The sequence below is a fragment of the Cherax quadricarinatus genome, chromosome 89, assembly GCF_038502225.1.
Source record: "Cherax quadricarinatus isolate ZL_2023a chromosome 89, ASM3850222v1, whole genome shotgun sequence".
Classification (NCBI taxonomy): domain Eukaryota; kingdom Metazoa; phylum Arthropoda; class Malacostraca; order Decapoda; family Parastacidae; genus Cherax; species Cherax quadricarinatus.
In genome coordinates, this window is record NC_091380.1 from 10495579 (window position 1) to 10509730 (window position 14152).

The window sequence follows — 14152 nt, forward strand, 5'->3', positions numbered from 1 at the left end:
GGCAAGACTGACCCAGTACAAGCTGTTAGAACTAGAGGAAAGATCACAGGGGCAAGACTGACCCAGTACAAGCTGTTAGAACTAGAGGAAAGATCACAGGGGCAAGACTGGCCCAGTACAAGTTGTTAGAACTAGAGGAAAGATCACAGGGGCAAGACTGGCCCAGTACAAGCTTCTTGAAGCGTACCAAACAAAACTTTGTTTCTTTGTGTAGTTTACATGTAATAAAATAGTCACTAGTGTGCATGTACATTTCGTGCAAACAATTCTAATCCAAACGCATGATGCATGTAGATACATGAAATGGGAAATTAAAATATAAAGTGCTCAAATTATATAAAATAATGCTATAGACAGGTGTTAACTTGTAAGGCAATATAAGAAAAAATATATTTTACACACTCACTGTGCCTAAAATAGCCGCAGTATTGTACACACGTAAAGTTTTATGGGATTAAATCTAATTCCCAAAACTTGGTTTGGCATGACTATAGTTACCAGAAACTGTGTATTTGACAATCATCAGATGTTTATGCACACACATGACTTGTGCAGTACCAGAGAAAAGCAGTCTGAACAGTTATATTATGCAGTAAATACTGCTAATTGCTGGATCTGCAAACCTGATGTATTTCATGTGCAGCACAGAACCTGGACTCCTTGTCTGTAATCTTTTGACTACCACCCACAGGATGGGGATGGTGTGCACACTCAACATAGTGGAACCCCAGTGTTTGAACTTAATTGGTTCCGAGGTGGTGTTTGAACTGCGTCAAGTTCAGTGTTGGAAACGACATTTCCCAAGTTTTTAATTATCATAAGCCTCTCGCACTGGAGGATGTTGAACTGACTTTTCGAAAAGTCTGAGAGTTAGGTTAGTGTTAGAGGTCACTTCAAACCTTGTTTTGAAATGGGGCTTTCATGTAAATTTTTTTACAACTGAATTTTAAAAAAGTCAGCGCGTTCATATTCCGCAAAAACATTCAAAGACCTGGCCATTTTTTTCTGAACAAAATTGTTGAAGGTTCAGTATGTTCGAACACGGAGGTTCCACTGTATTAAACTGTGTCCCTTGATAATGAGCATTACAATATCTTTAAGACTTGGGCTCAAACTTGGAGAAATTACTGGACAGCTTGCTATTCATATGTAAAAAAGTGAAAAATAAATACATGTATAAAAGAAAGCGAACAAGCAGGAACCACAAACAATAGAGAATTTAGACTGAATCTGCTGCCCTTGTTTCTCACTCCAAAAATAAAATAGATATAAAATCTAAGAAGCATACACGAGTTACAGTGATAGACAAGTTTATCTTGGTTACCGCCAGGTCACCAGGTCCAGTGGCCTGGTGGCTAAAGCTCTCGCTTTGCACACGGTGGGCCCGGGTTCAATTCCCGGGCAGGTGGAAACATTTAGACGCGTTTCCTTAAACCTGTTGTCCTGTTCACCTAGCAGCAAATAGGTACCTGGGTGTTAGTCGACTGCTGTGGGTTGCATCCTGGGGGACAAAATTGAGGACCCCAATGGAAATAAGTTAGACAGTCTCGATGATGCACTGACTTGGGTTATCCTGGGTAGCTAACCCTCTGGGGTTAAAAATCTGAAGAAAATCTTACCTTATCTTAAAGCCATTTAAAGACTGCCAGAGGTTTGTTGGTAATTCCTGTTGTACATGCATGAAGAGAGGAAAGATGTACATCACTGTACAAAGTGTATGTCCAGATTTTGTAGTAAATTAGGAGAAAATGCTAATCTTCCTGCACTTTTCATAACCACCTCTGCTGTACTGCCTGTGTTGGAATGCATGTCACAAGCACCAACAGCCTGATTGAACTGTCAACTTCCTAGACAAGAAGAGGGCAAAGAGACTTAGAACAATTATATAAGGAAAAACTGTATTACAGAGGTAAACTGAGACTTTTCACCTATGGACAAACTTTGTTATTAACGAAAGAAACTTCTCCACAGGTGGAACTTCTTTTACAAGTTTCTATACAAGTGTAGTTTCCACCACTTTGTCTGGTTCTAATTACTAAGTTGGTGGAGGGTTAAAGATTTAGAATGTTTTGATAGTATCTAGGAAAATTATTTATACCTTCTGCATAACTTGATGTCCGTTGATGGTGTCCATTGATGTCGTGCATTAATTTTAACATTTTCAACCATTTGTAAAGAGACTTGTCCCTGCAGTAATGCAGTCATAACCTTCTTGTGTTCTGTAGATGTTAAATACTGTGTCATGCTTCTCACCCGACTCCTGGTTGCTACTATGTATAAATATTTAGGGACAACAACACATGAGTCCTGGAAATGGGAAGTACAATGCCTGCACTTTAAAGGAGGGGTTTGGGATATTGGCAGTTTGGAGGGAAATGTTGTGTATCTTTATATGTATATGCTTCTAAACTGTTGTATTCTGAGCACCTCTGCAAAAACAGTGATAATGTGTGAGTGTGGTGAAAGTGTTGAATGATGATGAAAGTATTTTCTTTTTGGGGATTTTCTTTCTTTTTTGGGTCACCCTGCCTCGGTGGGAGACGACCGACTTGTTGAAAAAAAAAAAAAAAAAAAAAAAAACAGGGTAAAAATTCCCACTGTGAAGTGTGCTAGTCTGGTTTATCTACTTGGTTAAGCAAGTCTGGTTATTAACAATGTAAAGTTTATTTAGGTACAGGTACACAAGTACGGTTATCTCATACATAGTGTAAATTACCCACCAGGATAACCCAAAAAAAAAGTTGGTGACTTTTCCATTGGTGATACATTACCCTGAGTGTCAGTGACATTAAGGAGGTAGTGTAAAAGTCAGGGATTTAAACATGGTATCAAAATGGAATACAAGTAAGACAAGTTTGGTATATGCATTAAATTAGTTGAAGCATTTAGAGTATGTAGGAAAGAGGGAGATTATTTTCCAGTAAAAGTATGCCTTAGACAAGGAAGTGTGATGTCACCATGGTTGTGTGATGTCACATGGCATTGCAAGAGAAGTGAATGCTGGGGTGTTGGAATGAGGTGTGGGTTTAAAAGATAAAGAATCTAACACAAAGTGGGAATTGTCACAGTTGCTCTTTGCTGATGACACTGTGCTTTGGGGAGATTCTGAAGAGAAGTTGCAGAGGTTGGTGGATGAGTTTGGTATGGTGTGTAAAAGAAGAAAATTAAAAGTGAATATAGGAAAGAGTAAGGTGATGAGGATAACTAAAAAAGTTGGTTAATGAAAGATTGGATATCAGATTGGAGGGAGAGAGTATGGAGGAGGTGAATGTATTCAGATATTTAGGAGTGGACGTGTCAGCAGATGGGTCTGTGAAAGATGAGGCGAATCGTACAGTTGATGAGGGGAAAAAGGTGAGTTATGCACTGAGGAGTCTGTGGAGACAAAGAACTTTGTCCATGGGAGCAAAGAAGGGAGTATGAGAATACAGTGGACCCCCGGTTAATGATATTTTTTCACTACAGAAGTATGTTCAGGTGCCAGTACTGACCGAATTTGTTCCCATAAGGAATATTGTGAAGTAGATTAGTCCATTTCAGACCCCCAAACATACACGTACAAACGCACTTACATAAATACACTTACATAATTGTTCGCATTAGGAGGTAATCGTTATGCGGGGGTCCACTGTATAGTTATACCAATGCTCTTATATGGGTATGAAGCATGGGTGGTGAATGTTGCAACAAGGAGAAGGCTAGAGGAAGTGGAGATGTCATGATGTCATGTCTGAGAGCAATGTGTGGTGTGAATATAATGCAGAGAATTTGTAGTGTGGAAAGTAGGAGGAGGTGTGGGATTATCAAAATTATTATTCAGAGGGCTGAGGAGGGGTTGTTGAAGTGGTTTAGACATGTAGAGAGGATGGAACAAAATAGAATGACTTAGAGTATAAATCTGTAGTGGAGGGAAGGTGGGGTATGGGTCAGCCTAGGAAAGGTTGGAGGGAGGGGGTAAAGGAGGCTTTGTGTGTGAGGGGCTTGGATTTCCAGCAAGTATGCGTGCGTGTGTTAGATAGGAGTGAATGAAGATGGATGGTTTTTATTACGACGTGCTGTTGGAGTGTGAATAGGGTAACATTTATGAAGGGATTCAGGGAAACCAGCAGACTGAACTTGAGTTCTGGAAATGGGAAGTACAGTGTCTGCACTCTGAAGGAGGGGTGTTAATGTTAGTTTTATAACTGTAGTATAAGTGTGCCTCTGGCAAGACAGTGATGGAGTGAATGATGAAAGTTTTTCTTTTTCAGGCCACCCTGCCTTGGTGGGTAACAACCGATGTGTTAATTAATAAAAAAAAAATATGTATAAATTTACAGTATAAAGATTTTTAAGCATTGCTGCTTTTGACAGGATTTTTTTTTTAAATCGTAAGAGCATTTTGGTTAGTGTAACCTCTTGTCCTGCCACTTGAGTACTGGTTCACAGCTATACCAGGATAAAATTTTCACTTGGCATGTAATAGTAGCATTTAGGCCAAGGATAAAAATGCATCTGTATATGCTAGTGCTTCTGGGTTTCTCCCATCACTTTCCTTCAGTACTTCAATGCTTGGTTTAAGATGTCCTTTTTATAAATTTGAGAAAATATATAACTCATTTATGCATTTATGACCGAACAGTGTTCTTTACTCTGGCCATTTTGGTTTGTCCAGAATAAAGTACAAATGATGCCAAAAATACCCAAGTACCTCTTAATCTCTACAAAACAATGACTAGTCAGTTTATTTCCACATGATACAATGTTTATACAGTGACGGGTAACATTTGATTATACATGCAGAAAGTCCACGGTTATGCAGAGCATTTCTTGCAAAGTTTATCCAAACTTTAGACTACAGTGGCAATAATTATTATTTGCTTATATATAAGGACATTAAGGTATACAAACAGCAAATTTAAAGTTGAATTATGATTACTATTAATGCCTCTTAATGCTGCTTAAATGATCGTTATGGAATTAAGAGACCATGCTCTCACATACACAAGTCTTAATTTACCGACACACCAACTTGTACCCACGAGTGACACTACTGTACTTGATCAACTCGACCTACCAACATCATGGAGCCACAGGGGAACGTCCAAGGCTCCCAGCAACCCACAGGGGAACACCCTAGACTCCTAGTGACCCACAGGGAAACATCCTAGACTACCAGCAACCCATGGGGGGAACATCCTAGACTCCCAGCAACCCACGGGGGGAACATCCTAGACTCCCAGCAACCCACAGGGGGAACATCCTAGACTCCCAGCAACCCACGGGGGGAACATCCTAGACTCCCAGCAACCCACGGGGGGAACATCCTAGACTCCCAGCAACCCACGGGGGGAACATCCTAGACTCCCAGCAACCCACGGGGGGAACATCCTAGACTCCCAGCAACCCACGGGGGAACATCCTAGACTCCCAGCAACCCACGGGGGGAACATCCTAGACTCCCGGCAACCCACGGGGGGAACATCCTAGACTCCTAGCAACCCACAGGGGGAACATCCTAGACTCCCAGCAACCCACAGGGGGAACATCCTAGACTCCCAGCAACCCACAGGGGGAACATCCTAGACTCCCAGCAACCCACAGGGGGAACATCCTAGACTCCCAGCAACCCACGGGGGGAACATCCTAGACTCCCAGCAACCCACGGGGGGAACATCCTAGACTCCCAGCAACCCACGGGGGGAACATCCTAGACTCCCAGCATCCCACGGGGGGAACACCCTAGACTCCCAGCAACCCACGGGGGGAACATCCTAGACTCCCAGCAACCCACGGGGGGAACATCCTAGACTCCCAGCATCCCACGGGGGGAACATCCTAGACTCCCAGCAACCCACGGGGGGAACATCCTAGACTCCCAGCAACCCACGGGGGGAACATCCTAGACTCCCAGCAACCCACAGGGGGAACATCCTAGACTCCCAGCATCCCACGGGGGGAACATCCTAGACTCCCAGCAACCCACGGGGGGAACATCCTAGACTCCCAGCAACCCACCGGGGGAACATCCTAGACTCCCAGCAACCCACGGGGGGAACATCCTAGACTCCCAGCAACCCACGGGGGGAACATCCTAGACTCCCAGCAACTTTAACCATTTGTTTGTCATTAGTCAATGTTTGTAGAACTATATTTGGATTTTTTCCTTGTAAATGCAATTGGCAAGAAGTTTATGGAGAATTGATTAGCATGTACTATGAAGGCCTTTGCCATGCTATTCAATTTTGGAAGTACGTACATGTATTGTTTCAACTGCATTAAAAATTGCGCTATGTAGAGGACCTTTGAGGGCGACGGCTGTGTTGTCTACTGTTTATAAGCTTTTGAAAATACAGTATCTGCCTGCACGACAATTATCACTGTTTTTAATAACACTTCCATGTAGTGTTTGGAAATAAAGATAAAATTACAATTGAAAATAAGGGTAAACAATACACACACTGAAAGATGAAGTTAATTTAAGTATACACCCTGGTAGCAACCTAAGATTTAACACTCGTACTCTCAGTATCAAAACAAAAAACAAATGGGCTTTGTTTCACAACTGCGTTACTATGTGAATGCAACATTATACAGTCTGTGTTGCTACCTAATGATCTTTACCTCGTGTATGGTACATGTGTGGGTATCTACAACAACAAATTACCTAAAACCCATCATAGCTCAAATATCTACTGAAGACATTTATCAGATCCCAGACAAAACACACTTCCCCAGTACAAGTTTAATAAGTAGGATGCGCAACAGTTAGGTATCTTTATTCCAAAATAAATCTGTTGTTAAGCGAGGAGAGGCTGTACTACTGTGTAAACAGAACCCATCCTGTGTTGTAAAAGAAAATTGCGTTCTTTTAAATCACAAACATTGACATGTTTTGTACTACAATTATTGTGTTTTTTGACTATGCACATAATGTACATCCCTTGATTCATTAATATGTTGACTATTCTTACATGCTGCTGTTGGAATCGGAAGCGACAAGTCATGTACTTTGTACAGTAAGTCATGGTTACAACTGTTTACAAGCTCATTACTGTAATGAATGAGGTATTAACTTGGTTAATAAGGGAAAAAAGTCTCTGGATAAAAACTGGAATATTTTTAAAGTAAAATCCACTGATGTTAATTAACAAATTTGTTTTTGTAAAGTACTGTTATTGCTAGGAAGTTGGACGTATATGAACTACCATATGCCAGGTAGAGGTTGTAAAAAGTGTATCTATTCAAATTATATTTACCTCCTGAAGGTGAAAACAAATTAATAAACATAAGCTATTTTGCAGCTTTCATTTTGTGAAATGTTTACTGAACTTTTTTTAATTTGAGAAATGTGATTATTACAATTGTAAGTTTTCCCTATATATGCTCACACACAGGCTGTAACAGACATCCTACTTAGAGGTGTCCAGCTCACTTACTTCTGTACAAAAAACATGATGCATGCTAACACATTCAATGAAGCTTGGGCCAACGCTGCAACCACGGTTCCACCAACTGTACTTGTCGTCCAGTCCAATGGTTAACTCCTGTTGAACACGGCGCATCTCTGGCAAGGAGTATTCCTGTGAGCATGGCACAGCTGTGTGGGGTGACCAGGCCAGCAGGTACTTACCACATTCATCATCTGATAAACCCAGAGTTGCTCATCTTGCAAAACTTGTGCTCGGATAACTGTGAACCTACAGCAGGATAAGACATTATTGTACCTACAGATTTATTTGTAAGTGTAAATTGTCATTAGACAGCACTTGATGCCCTAAAGTATAAAGTGTTAATTATAAATGTTAGTAATGTCTTGTAAGTAATGTATGCAGTATAAATAACCCACACATAGGAGAATGAAAATTACGACTACGTTTCAGTCCGACTTGGACCATAAGTTTCGTTCTCTTGTGTGCGGGTTATTTGTGTATTGTTCCAGTCACAGTATTGTGCCTTTTAATTCTTTAAGGTATGCAGCCACAGTTTAGCCCAGATAGCCTTTCACACCTGTAAATTAAACTGCCAAATACTGTACATATTTACAATTAACAGGTTGATATTTTTCCCTATATTGTAATATTTTATTTGAAATTCATTTTTAGTTTTGCCAAATTGTCCTTTCTTAGTATTATTTGATTTCTTTTTATGGTACAGTAGGTTACAGATTGTTTTCGAACGCCTGGGAAGCATTCTGTAGCCTGAGCTGAGGTTATCCTCGCTACTTCCTAATGTAGGTCATTGTGATAGTCATTAGTACTCTTGAAGATAAATTATAATTGGCTCTTCTTGTGTAAGTTAGTCTAATGTATGTATTTTGTTATCTGGACACATTATGAAAGATGTCTACAAAGAGCATGTAGATGTAATCATACTGTGACTGTGTTCTCTTGATCATCAAGTTTTGTTTTCAATGTACTTAAGAGTGATATCCAAAATCTGCAACAATTGGAAGTTGTCACTTGTTTTAAGGTGTCTATAGTTGTAATCTAGATCAGCATATTCAGGGCTAAAACATCTTAAAACTGAGTAGATCTGTTAAAACTGAATCTCTACAGAATCTTCCTTTACAACAGTTACTCTTGGGAGTTGATAATTTATTTTTTGTTAGTCAAAGATCAATATAAATTTTTATTATGTAGGTATTGTTCACAATATTGTTCAGAATAGTTAACAGTAGGTTGGTGTTCAACATGGCTGTTTTGTGATAGCCAGATGGTCATGTTGAACTTATATGCACTCAGGCTATCATAAGATCCCCTGCCAGGGATTTAAGCTTTTAGTTAACTAGTTTTCAAGTCTAATAGTTTTTTCCTTTTTAGACTAGATACTTTAGTTGAATTTACAGTGTTAGTGTGTCATTCTCTCCTTATTCTGCCTCCCCTTAAAAATCCACATTAGTGGAATGCCTAGAAACCAGTCAACTAGGGACAGGAGATGCAGCAATGCAGTTATATTCCATGTAACTGCATTTTCCTCTCTATCAGTGTGTTGGTCTCTTGTATCATTACCCACCCAAACCATACCACAGGCAGGGTTAGAACCCGCGATCAGAGTCGTAAAACTCCAGACTGACATGCTATCCGACTCTGATTGCAGGTTCTAACCCCGCCCGTGGTATGGTTCGTTTGCAATCGTGTCATTACTATTTCGTGAGTCATTACCTACCCAACTATGAAAAAACTGAAAGGCCCATCTTTAAAAGTAAGGATAGTTTGTGTGACTAATCTATTATACTAGAATTATGGAGTTTATTAATAGCAGGAGAGAATTGTATTTCAGTTGCTCTGAAATTGTAGCATCTACTGGATTTTTTAGTTTTTTAAATTTATTTTCACTTGTGGAAATTTCTTTTTCCTAAAAGATGGGTACTCTAGTGCCATTTTGGCAGCCATATAGATGACAAATTTGAAAAAAATTCAGTTGATTGTTCTTAACACACATCCTCTGAGAATGTGAATTGAGACACTTTGCTGGTGTGTCCAACACTAGGCCAATGTGATGATGCTTTGTAGATGAATGGTTCAGAGAACCGACACGTTGATAAACTAGACACATGTACAACTCTTGGGTATCTTTATTGATACCCAAGAGTTGCACATGTCTAGTTTATTATCGGGATGATGCTTTAATAGGCAATGTGTTTGTTAGTGGTACTGCGGTGGAGAGGTTGACTAGAGTAGTTGTAATGCTTGCAGACTGTCAAAACTAATACTGCTTATACAGTATTCTCTTGCTTAGATAATCCCAAGTCGGAATTATTCCCAAGGGAAATTAATATTTTTCAGATTTCGAAATTGTTTAAATCTCACTTTCTTGGGGGAGCAAAACATTATTTTTTTTGAAAAAGGCCGAGCTCTGAACCAGAGGATGTTTTCAAGAATTACATGGAAATGGTATTATAACAGAATTTGTATACAAATAGTCATATTGTAATTACTAAACAAAAATCCTTGGGCATGTATTTTCTCAAGTAAGAGGAAGCACTGTGTTATGAAGCATTCCATTTGCATACCACTATGTCAACAAGTGACCTTAGTTCCGTGCACTTATAAAACTCGTCCACTAATATTGACTCTACTTTTATGGTATAAGGAAAAATGCATAATTGAACTTGGTTCTAAATAGGTTGTCGCACTGTGTAGTGAAACTAGCAAGTCATTTATTCTCTAGGAATGCCACCATATAATTTAGGGAAATGAAAAAAAAATTACTGCACTAAGGTGCAGCCTCTTTTAATTTGGTTTGAAATAAAATAGACATTAATGTATAATTTGAAAGTTAAGATAATTTTAAGTCATTTAATTTGAAAAAAGAATTTTCATTTATCTGTGTCCAGTGTCGGAGTTTAACCGCCAAATAATAGAAACAAGAATAAGTTATGCAGAGTTGCTGTTCTTTATTAATAGGAAAACTAAAAGATGTGTATGAAGAGCAAAGCTTTTGTGACCATTTTGCTGTGTAGAGCTTAGTCTGATTACACTTGATAAAGCTTTCCACAGAACAAAAGCATCACACAGCTTTTTCTCCATGTCTCTCACTCCATCCTGTTTGTATCTGGGCCTGTATACAGGAGGACCTCCACATTTGCGAGGGTTAGGGGATCAAGAACCTTGCGAATCTTGAAAATTTGCGAATCTGGTGTACAGATATGATGTAGGGAAGTAAAGTAATAGTGGTAGTGGCAGGCTTCCTTGTGAATAACATTGTGATGGGCAACCGAGACTTTCATCTTCATATCTACAAACAGTTTTGTAGAGAATTATGCTCCTATCATTGTTGCTTATCACCTTCAAAGCCCTCGACATTGATGGGTCTGTGTCGTAAAAAAATTTTTTGAGCTGTGCTGTCATTCTCATCGGTTGATTGGCCTCAGCAACACACTCTTCATCCTCACTCTGCTTGCACAATCTCCAACAACTCATCATTTAGGCCCAGTGCATGTTCTTCAACCAGTTCTCTCACCTCACCCTCCATGTCCTCGAACCCTTCACCAACTAGCCGTTCTAACTCCACAGTCTTCCTTACGGCTTTGTTAACCTCGTCCTGAGGCCCAAATCCAACAAAATCGCGCGTGCGCACGCGCGCACGCACGCACGCACGCACGCACGCACGCACGCACGCACGCACGCACGCACGCACGCACGCACACACACACACACACACACACACACACACACACACACACACACACACACACACACACACACACACACACACTCACTCACTGGCTACAAAGCCCTCCAAGAACCCTTCACTGTCTGAGGGCGCAAATCCTTGACATTCACACACTATTGAGAGACAGCGATGGTGAATTTCTTCCAGTATTGAGTGACTCTCATATCTGGATCTGCATCCTACACAGCGTGGAGCCTTTGCATTGACCTTCATGTGTAGTAGGCTTTAAATGTAGCTATCACACCCTGATCAAGAGGTTGTATCAGGGAGGTTGTGTTTGGCGGCATGAACACAACCTCAACATCGTCACACATTCCCTCCAGTGATGGCGGGTGACCTGGAGCATTATCAAGAAGCGGTAGGATTTTGTTTGCAAGGCCCTTCTCTTGTAGGCATGCCCATACCTATGTCAGGAAGCATTGGTGAAACCACTCCATACAGATGACGTTGGTGGTCTATGCTTTCGGATTGTGCATCCAGAATACTGGAAGGAGATTCTTGTTGTGTCCCTTCAGTGCTCCGGGTGTGGCAGCTTTATAAATAAAGCCTGATTTTACTATGTGCCCAGCAGTGTTAGCACATAGCATTAATGTGCATCAGTCTATCGCAGCCTTGAACCCTGTTGCACTCTTCTCCTTGGCGATGAAGGTCCTGGCAGGCATCTTCCAATACAGGGCTGTTTCATCCATATTCCACACCTGCTCAGGTCTGTATCCCTTCTCATTAATGATTTTTTTCAAAGTGCCAGGGAATGCAGCTGCCGAAACGTGATCTGCCGAACCTGATTCTCCACTCGCCTTCAGGTTGTGCAAGGAGAACTGTCTCTTAAATTTATCAAACCATCCTTTACTTGCTAGGAAGTCAGCCAGGTTGAGGGAGTAAGAGGGAGGATAGAGACGCGGCGAGAAGTGTTTTCCCGTACTTTTTTCCCCACATTTGTTTGGTAAATATGATTGGGTGGCTGGGCATTCACGAATATTCGAAGCTCGCGAAAGTGGAGAGCTAGCTGTACATTAATAGCTTCATTATAATCAAAACTAATCACTAAACCCATCAGGGTCATACAGCATTGATTGTAATAGGTACAGTGCATGCTACAGGGATCTAAGTTACTGGTACCATGTGTGTTCAAAGTAAGTTTCTCAAACTTGTCATTAAATCTTCCATATCTTTATAATGTTAACTTGAACTCTTAAATTACAGACCTGTTATCTATGATGCCATTGGCCATACTAGGCACGAGCAAGATCTGTTTATAAATTAGTCTTATAAATCCCAACACTGGGTATCTACTACATGAAGGGAACCCTTCTAAAGTTTTAGGACAAGCTAGTTAATACATCAGTCTGTAAATCAAGGGAACCATTGTAACGTTTGTTAGAAAAAATTAAATTTGTAAATTAAACACTTTTAATTTAAGTTCGTATTGACTTTCTGTGCTATGTAAAAGTGATTTTTCGTTAATTTTCAGTTTACAAAATTTAGTTTGTTGCTATTTGGTTGACTATTTGTGTCACAGTATTTTTATGTTGTAAACTTATAAGTGTTGTGCAGTGCCTAGGAAAGAAGTAATTAGGTTTCATCCATGGAAAGGGAGGGTAGCTTTAGTTCCTTAGATGAACCCTTCTGCATCAATTACATTATATTACATTGCTTTGCAATCTGCCTTTGGCAAAGAGTCTGGTACACAATGCAAATTGAACAGACCAATCTATTGTAACAACTTTGATTCTTGTTGCAGCTGCATTAACTCTGTTCCTTTAACCTATGCTGTATGATAAAGCACATGGTCATGGAGAGTGAATCTAGTAGCAACCGGTGAAGAGGCAGGGCCAGGAGCCATGACACTATAACTGCAACCACAACTAGGCGAGTACATGCCCTACCAACATAATGTCATATACCCCTTAAGAATATAAATTCCAAGTTCAGTGTTCCCTCAAAGAACTCGTGATCCAAAGAAATGGAATTGTCCTCCCCTTGGCTCAGACCACTGTGTTCATTATTTCTGAGGCATTGCATGGCTCCCTAAAGGTTTAGCACTTCCCCTTATTAAAACACACTGCATACGGTGAGTATTGTGGTTCTCCACATCATTGATGGATCTGATAGCTCCTTTGTACAATTAAAAGATAACCATGTTTATCGTGGTTGGCATAACCTGAAACTTTTAGGTATATATACAGCCTCTCCTCACTTAATGACAGAGTTCCATTCCTAAGACCTCGTCGGTAAATGAATTCGTCGCTAGGAAAGGAACATACTATGATGGTAGTGAGTTTGTGTCAACTATCTTTGATATTGTTTTAATGTCACCTTTGTACCATTTATAACATTTTTAGTATATTTTTAAATGTTTATACAGTACTGTATATTGTAATAAAGAGAAAGAGGAAATTAACTCTTAATATACATTATTTAGTTACGCACACTGGTCAGAGAGCCAGTTGCAAGTCTGAGTCATTGGTAAACAAGTACGTCGCTAAGTAAAGAGAGGCTGTATATTGTGCATTGCTAAATGTGTTCTAGTATCTTTCTCATTTGTGAAGAATCTCCAGTGAATGTTGTTAAGGAATGTCAAGCAGTTCACCTCTCAAGATGTTTCAACACTTTGTACAAAAAGAAAAATATATTTTGTTAACTCTTTGCCAAAATGCATTTGATGGTTATAAAACAATAAATATAACAAATGTACAATGTTGTTGTTCCTCATATCCAACTTTACAAGTAATTGTAGTGTAAGAAAATGCACGTCCATGTCATTAATGCTGTGGACCCTTGTGGTCGGTTGTAATAACAATTACTGCTGTAAGTGGAAAGGTACGTGAATATCAGGCCAACTGGAATACCTTGACACTTTACTGTAGCTGACTAAATTTCACTCGTGCAGGAACTTTTTCAAAACTTGGAAAAGTTCCTGGGAATAAAAGTCGTCTGTTTTCTTTACTACATTAACGTGTCAATTTAATTCTCTCGTCAATACTTTTTGCTTTAA

General features: G+C 39.9%; 1 protein-coding gene across 1 annotated transcript in view; it reads left to right on the top strand.

Moving 5' to 3' along the window:
* Nucleotides 1–13854, top strand: part of LOC138855324 (uncharacterized) — a 28621-nt gene extending 14767 nt beyond the window's left edge. Inside the window, exon 3 of the mRNA XM_070104174.1 lies at nt 7377–13854. Coding sequence (XP_069960275.1) covers nt 7377–7523 — 147 coding nt within the window. The 3' untranslated portion in view covers nt 7524–13854. The remainder of the gene's footprint in view (nt 1–7376) is intronic.
* The last annotated feature ends 298 nt before the right edge of the window (nt 13855–14152 follow it).